The 11951-nt window shown below is 54.3% G+C and overlaps 1 protein-coding gene across 2 annotated transcripts in view; it reads right to left on the bottom strand.

Moving 5' to 3' along the window:
• Window positions 1–7682, bottom strand: part of SYNGR1 (synaptogyrin 1) — a 23365-nt gene extending 15683 nt beyond the window's left edge. For both annotated transcript variants that reach the window (XM_021687430.1, XM_021687431.1), the window contains exon 1: window positions 7502–7682. In XM_021687430.1, coding sequence (XP_021543105.1) covers window positions 7502–7600 — 99 coding nt within the window. In that variant the 5' untranslated portion in view covers window positions 7601–7682. The remainder of the gene's footprint in view (window positions 1–7501) is intronic.
• Between the last annotated feature and the right edge of the window lie 4269 nt (window positions 7683–11951).

Raw genomic sequence — 11951 nt, forward strand, 5'->3', positions numbered from 1 at the left:
TTAAAAAAAAAAAAAAAAAAAAAAAAAAAAAAGAGTGACATAATAGACGTCTCTGTCCCCCCAGAGCTTCCACCCACGGGGGTGGCAGCCTCTTCACTGCTCTCCTGCACCTCTCGGCCTTTACCATGACCTTCCTTCTGCCTGGAAGTCCTCCTCCCCGCTTCTCCGCCTGGCTGGCCCCATCGCTCTCATCTCCACTGTAGTGTCACCTCCCTGTCCCTGACCTGAGTGTCTCCTCACTCTGGCTGCGTGCTCATCTCTGTTCTTACTGGTTTACAGTCCGTGAGCCCTCGGCAAAGAGCAGGCCCCCAGCACACGCTCCCGTGTGTATTAAAGGGAAGACGACAGGGTGTGTGCGTCCTGTGGCTGTTGGGACCAAGGGGAGGACAGAGAAGCCTCTCACGGCCGGCCAGCTTCAGTGGAGAGAGCCGTTAATGACAAGCGACCATGGATGTGGCAAGGTCACAGATGGTGGAGAGGACGGGGAGAACGCCTGAGCGGGGTGCAGGTGAGAAACTGAGGGAGAACCCCTGGAGACCGTGACCAGACAGGTCTTCTGAAGGCCCGGAGCAAGCGGCCACAGGGAGGCCGGCGGGGGACACAGAACGGGAGAGAGCCCGGGGGAGGGGGAGGCCGGGGCTGGGTGCCGGTGGGTGAGAGCGCGGGGGAGCCCAGCTGCAGGGGGGCAGGGAGGAGCAGGTGAGGGCACAGCCCAAGGGCCAGTGGCTCAGAGGTCCCAGGCCCAGGGATGCTGAGACCAAGAGGTGAGAGAGAGCTGGAGAGACAGGGGAGGGGGAGTGCAGACAGCTGCTGCGAAGGTGGGCCAGGCCTCACCCGGGGCCCCGGCCCGAGGACGGGACCGTGGGAGGAGGCCGAGGCCAGGGTAGGAGCAGGGTCATGGAGGTGCGCGCTACGGTCACCAGCAATGAAGGCAGGAGTAGTGCTAGGGAGAGCAAGTGTCAGGACGTAGGCACCTTCAAGGAAAAGGGGAGTGACCTGCGGCTGGCCCAAGAGGCAGGGATTCAGTGCTGGCACAGAAGTCAGAGCTGGGGGAGAATGGTCTGGAGGCAGCCTGGGGAGCCAGAAGGACCCTGCCCCATCTCCAGGCTCGGCAGAGGGAGGGTATGACAGAAAGAAGAGCCCCTTAAGAAGGCTGCCAGGGGAGTGGGGTCGTCGGGGGAGGCCGGGTTACAGTACAGCTTATAATTAGGGATGTTCAGTGTGGGGCTGAAGACTCGGGGACCCAGGCCATGTCCGCTCGCCCCCTGGACCGTGAGCTGAGAGCTCCGCTTGTTGGGGTTCCTGGAAGACTGTGTTCTAAACAGTCTGGGCCTGGCAGCCTAGGGCTGCCCCAGCCAAACAGCCACCCCCTCCCCACGGCCCCCTTCACCCGCCCCTTCCCCCGCAAGGGGAGCTGAGCATAATTCCATCCCTGGAAGGGAAGTGTCCTCCAGAAACACAGCAATGTGAGCCGCCGTGCCAGGATCCAACCGACTCTCTGCTCACATCCATGGACCTGGGACCCAGGCCCCTGCTGCAAGCCCCCCAAAAGCACTGTGAGGGTGTAGTTCTTGATATCACTTCTTCAAAGACTGACTGGTCCAAAAGTCCCCAACCTGGAGTCCACTAGGAGCAAGAGTGGGGGTTCTTTGAGGATAGAAAGGTTGGGAACCACAAGCCCAATCCAATTATCCTTTCCCCCTTTGACAGGTGGGGGAACTGAGGCCCAGAGCACACGGCATCCTGCTCAAGTCATACCACCAGCCAGGGTCGGAGGGGTTGCAGAACATGGCTTCAGGCCCCAGGCCCCTCCCCGTGGCCTGCCCTGCCTGTCCTCCCACTGGACAGCTGGTTCCCCGGCTTTGGTGCCCAGCGCAGCTCCCTTGCCAGCTCTGCCATCTGCCCTCCTTTCCGCCTGGTTTTCCTCCTCTCTGCCCCTCCTCCCCCAGCCTTTGTTCTTTCTCCCCAAGCTCGGGCTTGCCTCACAGCTTCCCAGCTTCCCAGGCGCAGGCGCAGGTCCCTGCAGGAGCAGGTCGTGGGGCTCGCCCCATGTGGCTGGGGACTCCCTGAAGCAGAAGCTGTCAGCTGTGATCCCAGCCACTCCAGTTAACCTCTCTGGGCCTCAGCTTCTCACCTAAAGTGGGGCAACAGAACCCACTCGACCAGGATGCCGCAGGCCTGGGAGGAGCGGATGTATGGCAGGCCCTTTACACATCCGTCTTCACAAAGCTGCGAATCTGCCCCAAACCTAAGCATTCCAGTCGCAGGTCACAGATGAGGCTTGGAGAGGCCAGGATTTTCCAAGATCCTGCTCAGGCGATCCTGCTCCCCACGTCAAACACCAGGCTCCCCCAGGCTCCCAAGTTCCCACACTGCCCCTGTGCACGAGGAAATACCCAAGATACAAGGCAGGATCCTACCAGCTAACATCTGAAGATCTCAGCCCTCAGCCAACGTCTCCTGAAGACCTCACCTATCAGCCAACATCTCCTGAAGACCTCACCTACCAGCCAACATCTCCTGAAGACCTCACCTACCAGCCAACATCTCCTGAAGACCTCACCTACCAGCCAACATCTCCTGAAGACCTCAGCCCTCGACCATCGTCTCCTGAAGACCTCACCTACCAGCCAACATCTCCTGAAGACCTCAGCCCTCGACCATCGTCTCCTAAAGACCTCACCTACCAGCCAACATCTGAAGACCTCAGCCCTCAGCCAATGTCTCTTGAAGACCTCACCTACCAGCCAACATCTGAAGACCTCAACCCTCAGCCAACGTCTCCTGAAGACCTCACCCACCAGCCAACATCTCCTGAAGACCTCACCTACCAGCCAACATCTCCTGAAGATCTCCTTGCCACTGACTCCATCCTAGACCTAAGTGAGATAGACCAGCCAAAGGTCAGTCACAAGCAGATGAAAAGACAAGGAAGATTCCAAGGCTGTTAGTGATAAACGCCAAAGGAGCATGTGATCTACCTCCATGGACGTAGCTCCCTGAGTTAGTGACAGAGCTGTGCCAGGTGCTGGGAGAGGACAGGCTGTATGAGGCCACCCATTTCCTGTCAGGACACCTGCCCCCAGGACCCTCTCAAGCCACACCTCCACATGGCAGCCACAGGGAGCTCTTCTCTGTTTGAAACCCCTCTCTGTGGCTGCCCTTGGCCCTCAGATGAAGTCCAGTGTGTGCATCTGCCACCTGAAGTCTTTTGTGAGCCGCCCCTCCCTCCACCTGCCACTCTTGAGCACACCCACAGTGTGACGTCACTCTCACTCACACACCCGGAACCCCCAAGAGCTCACCATCGTTTCTGAAGCCCACTCGGACCTCATGCCTCCAGATATTTGCACATGCTGTTCCCTTCACCTGGAATGTTCCCTCCTCACATCTTTATCAGAACCAACTCAGAAGTCACTTCCCCTTGGAAGTCCTCCATACCCCCCTGGCAGAGGCAGCTACCCCCTACTGGATTTTCTTCTTGTAGTGTCTCAAGTCTCCGTGTCACTGGACTGAGAGTGTCTCTGGTGGGACACACAGGCTGGTACTGGACAGGGACTTGGCATTTGTGGAATGGATGACTGAATGCCAGAGCTGGCCAGAGGCTCCATCTCCACCCTGGACCCCTTTTCGCCACCCCACAGCTCCAGGATTTTGATGCAGGACGGCTAGGGAATGGCGATCTGGATGGGAGAGGGGACAAGGGATCTCATCTCGAAGCTGCTGTGTTTCCAAAGCAAGCTCTGCTTTTATAGTCAGTGTTCACTGGGATGACTGAGGGTGTTGATGAAATGAGACCATGGCAACCTAGACAGGGAGGCCACAGGGGGTACACTGAATGTGGACCCCGCAGACCTTCAGGTTGTGCCTTATTCTGTCTTTTGGGGGGGCGATACCCACCCTACTCACAGAATCCTGGGGTGTTCAGAAATCAACCCTGAACACGCCGAAATTTCAAACATTTTAGCATCCTGTTTTGCTCAGACTGAACATTAAAACACCAACCACCCTCTCCTCTACCAGCGCCAATATTCCTTCCCCGCAGATCAGGTGGACCGTCTAAAAGATTGCAAAGGCCACAGGGGGTTCCTTTATATGAAATCAGTTAGCTCCCTGCCGGAGCTCCGTGTCCCCCACCTGGCCCCAGCACAAAGAAAGGCGTCCGCTGACAGGCCGCAGTCTTGGAGCACCTCTGACCTAGCTCAGCCTCCTCACTGAGCTGGGGAGACCGAGGCACAAGGGTGGTCGCAGCTGCTGCATGGAGCAGCCTAGAGGCAGTCTTCTCCTGGCCGCCAGCCAGCATCGCGCTGTCTCCCTCCAACCCGGTCAGAGGCAGCAGCTCTGAGCTCGTCCTCCATTGCTGCCCCCCTCTCAGCCGTCCCCTCCTCACCCCGGGCAGGAAAGGTCCAAGTCAGCTGAGCCAGAGGGCTGCCAGCCCCCTCCCCACTTAGGGGGGCGCAGAGAGGAGCTGAGGAAGCCAAAGAGGAGATGCTGGGCAACGTGCTTCTGTCCCAGTGGCTCAGGTTCCAGGGTAGATCCAGGTATGGGGGTCCCTCTTTCAGAAACAAGATCTGTCTTTTACAAATGGCACAAAATCACCAGCCCACGAGCACATGGGGCTAGGGCCGCCCCCAGGCTACACGGGAGAAATACAGGAGTGGTCCTGGATGGAGGGACCAGGCGTCCAGGTTTGTGTGAGACTGACAGGGCTCCCAGGACACAGGACTTTCAGCGCCAAAGCTGGGAAAGTTCCAGCAAACCGGGATGAACTGGTCACCCTAGCCCTGGAGCTCAGGCTTCCTTAGCTTGAAGGTAAAGCCTGATGCCTCCCTGACCCCATGGGGCGCCAAGGCAACACCAGGGCGAAGGGCAGGTCACCAACTGCATCCTCTGCATGCTTGTCAACGTGTTAAAACATGCTGGCGTACCACACATTTTCAAAAAACACTGGAAGGAAGCACTGGGCCTCCCTGAGTGGAGGGATCACACGTGATTTTTCTTTTCCTGATTGTTTTTATTGTGGTAAAATAGATAGGACATAAAATGTACCACCGTCATCACTTTTAGGTGCACAGTGGTATTAAGTCCAGTACATTTATATTGTTGTGTGGCCATCGCAAGTGATGTTTATATTTCCCAAACATCAGCAGGCATTACTTTTGTGATCAGAAAAAAAATACGATATATTTTTTAAAGGTGACAATCGGCCTGTATCAGCGGCCTCTGCTCACACAAAGGTAGTGAGCAGAGCTAGGAGGCCGTGGGGGGATTTGGGCCTTAGATGCTGGTTGGCCCAGATGACCTTTATCCTGCCCAGTCCTGAAACCCAGGATTCTGACCTCTTCCAGCTCCCGGGGAAGCAATCAATGTGCTTTGGAGATGCCAAGATTTGGGTTCGGTCCTCTGTCTGCTGCTTACATGCTCAGTAACCTTGGGTCTCTCTGAGCCTGCTTCTTCGAGTGATGCAGACCGTAGGGGAATGAGCTGGGTGACTGTGTGCGCCCCCCACCCCCCACCTCGCACACAGTGGGTTCTCCGACAGTTCCTTTTCCTTCCTCCTGCTTGGAATGTCTCCCTGCACCCAGATATGAACAGAGGTAAGCCCTGCTCATCCTTCAAGGCCCAATTTGATATCACCTTCTCCACGAAGCCTCTCTGATTCCCATGGCAGGGGGACCCCTCTGCTGGCTCTCACGGCCTCTGCCCGGGGGGGTACCTGGCTCCCTTCCCAGTGGGACTGTGCCATCCCTGAGCACTAGAGGCTGCGTCTGAGTCATGCCGCCTTCCCTAAGGGCCCAGCAGACTGGATGAAGCTTTGCTAAATGAAGCTGTCACAGGCAGAAGTGCCCTAACCAGGCAAACTGCCCACACCTGCTCACAAAGCCAGTGGCTTCACCCTCCCAGGCCCGTGGCCCAGGGGCTGGCAAAGGGGAGCAGAGCACACAGTTGGCCCACCGGATCAGGCAGGTGCCCCCCCAGAGCTCTATCTCTGCCAACGGCCAGTCGGGGTCTCTGCGGAGCTGGAGACTGGCACAGATGAATGAATCCAGCACCACAAAGCCTTCTGGATGTGCCCAGGGTGCCAGGCCGACTGCCAGGTCCTGTGCAGCCACTGGGGCTTCCCTGCCCTCAGCGAGCTCCCCATCTGGTGGGTACTTGAGAAGAAAGGGGTTTACACATGGCTTCTTGTGGCACCAGGGAGAGGTTTTAACGTTCTCTGACAAAGGACAGTTAGCTTCCTTTCTCTCTGGGAGGCCAGAGATAAACACCCATGCTGTCCCACCCATCAGACCCTAATATTGCCCTGAAAACCCAGGAAGTGAGGGGGCTTGAGCACCCTGAGGCCACAGTTGGCCTTAGGTGTAGCCCCTTGGGGTCACTGAAGTGACCCTGCCCAGTGTCCCCAATCCTAGCCCTTCTGGTATGGGCCCACAGGAATAGGTCCCAGGCCCGCAGAGGCATGACCCTCTAGTGAGGGTGTCTGGGCAATGGCCAGCAAACCCTAGGGGGCCCTAAGCACCCCTTCCCACAGCGGGCCTTCCTCTCCTGGGGTGCTGCCCAGACCATCTGAACCCCTCCCTCTGTGCTCACTGTCTCTGTCCCATCCTCCTCCCCCACAGCCCCAGGTCTGAGCAGGGACCCCCTACTGCTGGGGGATTCTAACCCCCACCAGGCTGGAGCTCCAGAACGGGCCTCTCTGCTCTTCCCTGTGGGTAGGGGGCCTCTCCCCCCCCCCCCCCCCCCCCCCCCCCCCCGCGACAAGCATCCAGGTGTACTTGGGGGCGGGGCGGTTATGGATTCAGGAAATATCAGAGCCCAAGGTGGCTTCTCCCACCTTTCTACAAATCGGGAAACCGAGGCATGAGAAAGGAGTTGACTCTCCCCATCTCAGAATGTAACTCCTCGTTTCCCATAAACATTTCTTGGGTGGTTCCCAGTCCAAGGTCACGCAGCGAAGGAGAGGCAGTTCCCGGGTGGAAGCCAGGTATCCGGCTCCCGACGCATCGCTCCATACCTTCCGGGCTAAGCCATCAAACCTGGTTTCCGGCCCTCTCCTCCAACGTCTACAGCAGACGCGGCGTGCACCCCATGAGATGATCCACACCCTGATCCACCCCCCCAAAAAAGGCCACCTGAAACCCGGGCTCAGTCCCCACCGGCGCTGATCCGCCCGGGCGGCAACGCGCAACCCGAGCCGCGAGCCGCATAACCGCGGCCTGGAGGTCACGACCATGGCGGGGCCACAGGCGAATGGGGGCGCCGGGCAGCAAGGGCGCCGGCAGCAGGAGCGGGCGCCCCTCGCCAGCGCTGGGACCCCCGCCTGGGGCCGGGGAAGGAGGGTGGGGGCGGGCGCCGGCACCCTGTCGGGAAGGCTCCCCGCGGGCTGCGGCACCTTTGCCCGGGGTCCGGCGGGTCTGGGGTCCGTCCGGGCGCGGCGCCCTCGCCGGCGCCCCCACGACACGCCACCCCCGGCGCGGCCGGGCCACCCAGCCGTCCTTACCCAAGACACGACGCGCAGAATGGTGTGCGGCTGCCGGACCAGGGTGTGGGGGTCGAAGGCGCCCCCGGCTTTGCCCGCTCCGTACGCACCCCCTTCCATCGTGGCTGCACCCGCGCGGTGCCCCCCGCTCGGCGCGCGCCGCCGGCCCTGCGCGTGCGCGGCGCCCCCGCCCCCTCCCCTGCTCGCGCGGCCGGTGTGGTCCAGGGCTCCCGCCAGGGGGCGTCGTGCGCGGAGGGCGCCGGGGCGCGGGCGGGCAGTGGGCCGCGCGCGCTCGTTCGCGGGGGCGCGCGTGCTGCGGACCGGGCGGAGGGCGCGCTCGTCGCTAGCGTGGTGACCTCTTTGCGGAGCCGGGGCGCGGGGGTGGGTGCCGGAAATACAGGACGACCCCGTCCCCGGGCGGCCGCTCTACCGGGCCGCCCTGTCCCCATCACAGCCCCGCCGTGCCTAAGGCTCTGGCTGAAACCGTCTTCCTTATTTTTTTCCTGTCGCTGTCTGTCCCCCAACATAGTAGGGCAGGGGCCGCGTTGGTCTTCCTACACAGTAGGTGCCGCCTGAAGATTTCTCGAATGAATGAATGGACCACGAATGAATAACCCCTCTCTCAGAGCCCTCCAAAGCACAGCCCCCACCTCCCCGAGGACCCTTCCACCTTGCTTTTAGGCTGACATCACGTGGGCCCCTGTGTCTGAGCACCCCCACCACCAGCCTGGAGGGCCCCGAGACGCCTGGTACAGAGGCGGAGGATGAGGAAAGGCAACAAATTTTTCATTGGATGTAACCCCCCCCCATCCTTCTCCTTAATTCAGTAATTAATTATGTAATTATTGGTTCATTTTTTTCTTCTGCTAGTCTGTGGGTTCTGTCTCCTTAGCTGCTGGAGCCAAAGGCCTGGCACACAGTAGGTGCTCAATAAATAGACCTTAGTCCCCAGAACCGCATCATAATTTGGGCTAGACCTCCAGGTTGCATGGAAACAAGCAGGCTAGCGGAGAGCTAGTTGCAGTAGATAGAACACCTTCCGGGTCTGGCTCTTGAGATGACCTGTAGTCCTTACGGCCTCTCTCAATTGCCCACGTACCTCCATTTGGTTCCAGGATCAGGTTGGACAAGGATATGCTTTGCTGCTGTGTCTTGTCATTCTGTGATGACAGGACACAGGTCTGTGCAGAGGAAATGTGTGGTGGGTGTGAGGGCACGCCTTATAAATATCACCTAGGCAAATGTCCATCTTAGGCTCTGTTTACTGAGGGTTCATTCTGTGCCAGGCCCTGTGCTAAGGGCTTTACATATATTACCCCCATTCAATACAACAACCTCATGAGATAGCTGCTATGATTATATAAAATTTCTAGAAGAAAACACAAGAGAAATTTTTGTGAATTTGGGTTAGGCAAAGAATTCTTAGATATAATGCCAAGAGCATGATCCCTAAGAGAAAACAATCGATCAATTGAAATTCGTCAAAATTAAGAACTGCTCTTCAAAAGTCACTGTTACAGGAATGAATGAAGGCAAACCACAGTCTGGGAGGAAATCTTTACCAAGCATACATCTGATAAAGAACTTGCATCCCAGGGGCCCCTGGGTGGCATAGTTGGTTGAGTGTCAGACTTTGTTTTGACTCAGGTCATGATTTCAGAGTCCTGAAATCAAGTCCCAAGTTGGGCTCCGAGCTCAGGGAGGAGTTTGCTGAAGTTTCTCTCTCCCTCTCCCTCTGCCCCTCTCTCTCCCTCTCTCTCTCTCTCACAAATAAATAAATGAATCTTAAAAAAAAAAAAGAATTTGCATCCCAAAGATATAAAGAACTCTACAAAGTCAATAATAAGAAAATAACCTGCTTTTTGGAAAATGGGCGAAAGACTTGAACAGATATATTTCACCAAAAAAGATATATAGATGGCAACTAAGCACATGAAAAGATGCTCAGCATCACTAGTCACTAGGGAAATGCAAATTAAAACCAGATGAGATACTTCTGCATACCTATTAAAATGCTTAAAAATTTTGATTTGACAATACCAAGTGCTCAAGAGGATTTAGAACAACTGGAGCTCTTGAACCTTGCTGGTGAAAATATGAAACGCTATAGCCACTTAGGAAAACAGGTTAGCAGCTTCTTATAAAGGTAGCTTATACATTTACCATATGACCCTGTAATCCCCCTCCTAGGTATTTACCCTAGAGAAATTAAAAGTTGTGTTCACACAAAACCCTGCCCAAGAATGTTTATAGCAGCTCTATTTGTAATAGCCCAAACTTGGAAATAACCCAAATGTTCCTCAACTGGAGAATGTATAAACAAACTGTGGAACACTGCATGCAATGGGCTACTACTCAGGAATAAAAAGGAACGAACAATTGATACGCTCCACAACATGTGTCATATTAAGTAAAAGAGGCCAGGCTTGAAAGACTCCAGACGGCATGATTCCTTTTATGTGCCCTTCTTGTGAAAGCAAAACCATAGGGACAGAAAACAGATACAATGGTTGCAAGGGACTGTTACAGGAATGAATGAAGGCAAACCACAGTCTGGGAGGAAATCTTTACAAAGCATACATCTGATAAAGAACTTGCATCCCAGGGGCCCCTAGGTGGCATAGTTGGTTGAGTGTCAGACTTTGTTTTGACTCAGGTCATGATTTCAGAGTCCTGAAATCAAGTCCCAAGTTGGGCTCCGAGCTCAGGGAGGAGTTTGCTGAAGTTTCTCTCTCCCTCTCCCTCTGCCCCTCTCTCTCCCTCTCTCTCTCTCTCTCACAAATAAATAAATAAATCTTAAAAAAAAAAGAATTTGCATCCCAAAGATATAAAGAACTCTACAAAGTCAATAATAAGAAAATAACCTGCTTTTTGGAAAATGGGCGAAAGACTTGAACAGATATATTTCACCAAAAAAGATATATAGATGGCAACTAAGCACATGAAAAGATGCTCAGCATCACTAGTCACTAGGGAAATGCAAATTAAAACCAGATGAGATACTTCTGCATACCTATTAAAATGCTTAAAAATTTTGATTTGACAATACCAAGTGCTCAAGAGGATTTAGAACAACTGGAGTTCTTGGGGCGCCTGGGTGGCTCAGTTGGTTAAGCGACTGCCTTTGGCTCAGGTCATGATCCTGGAGTCCCTGGATCGAGTCCCTGGATCGAGTCCCGCATCGGGCTCTCTGCTCGGCGGGGAGTCTGCTTCTCCCTCTGACCCTCCCCCCTCTCATGTGCTCTCTCTCATTCTCTCTCTCTCAAATAGATAAATAAAATCTTTAAAAAAATAAAAAATGAAGGTAACATTAAAAAAAAAAAAAAAGAACAACTGGAGCTCTTGAACCTTGCTGGTGAAAATACGAAACGGTATAGTTCGTATACATATAATAAACAAGAATGCCACAAGTCTGACACTCACCCAAATATGCCACCCAGGGGCCCCTGGGAAGCAAGCTCTTTATCAAATGTATGCTTTGTAAAGATTTTCTCCCATGATCTCAGGGTCATGAGTTCAAGCCCCATGTTGGGCATGAAGCCTACTTAAAAAAAAAAAAAAGAAGTGTTCCTTTAAAAAGTTGGAGGATAAACAAGAATGTCAGTGGGGAGTCTGTTTCTCCTTCTCCCTCTGCCTGCCACTCCCCCTGCTTGTGCTCTCCCTCTGTCAAATGAATAAATAAAATCTTAAAAACAAAGCAAAACCGAAAAAAACCCAAGAAATAATTAACAATAACAAAAACTACTTAAAACCTTATACATTAAATTTTTATTTTTTTTAATTTTTTTTATTTTTTTAAAGATTTTATTTATTTATTTGACAGAGAGAGAGGGAACACAAGCAGGGGAGTGGGAGAGTGAGAAGCAGGCTTCCCGCGGAGCAGGGAGCCCGATGCGGGGTTCGATCCTAGAATCCCGAGACCATGACCCGAGCCGAAGGCAGTTGCTCAAGCGACTGAGCCACCCAGGCGCCCCTATACATTAAATTTTTAAAACACACTACTAAATAACCCGTGAACCAAGGAAAAAAGCTATAACGAAAATTAGAAAATACTTGGGGCGCCTAGGTGGCTCAGTCGTTAAGCGTCTGCCTTCGGCTCAGGTCATGGTCCCGGGGTCCTGGGATCGAGCCTCGCATCAGGCTCCCAGCTCCGCGGGAAGCCTGCTTCTCCCTCTCCCACTCCCCCTGCTTGTGTTCCCTCTCTCACTGTCTCTCTCTCTGTCAAATAAATAAATAAAATCTTAAAAAAAAAAAGAAAATTAGAAAATACTTAAGATTGCAAAGTAATTAAATTGAAAATTTGGGGGGCTGCAGATGAAACAGTGTGCAAGAAGGAAGTTTTTTAAAATTTTAAATGCTTAATATTTTCTAAAGATTGTTATTTATTTGTTTATTTGAGAGAGGGAGAGAGAGAGCACTAGCGGGGTGAGGAGCAGAGGGAGAAGCAGGCTCTGCACTGAGCAGGGAGCCT

This window comes from Neomonachus schauinslandi, chromosome 5, assembly GCF_002201575.2.
Source record: "Neomonachus schauinslandi chromosome 5, ASM220157v2, whole genome shotgun sequence".
Classification (NCBI taxonomy): Eukaryota; Metazoa; Chordata; class Mammalia; order Carnivora; family Phocidae; genus Neomonachus; species Neomonachus schauinslandi.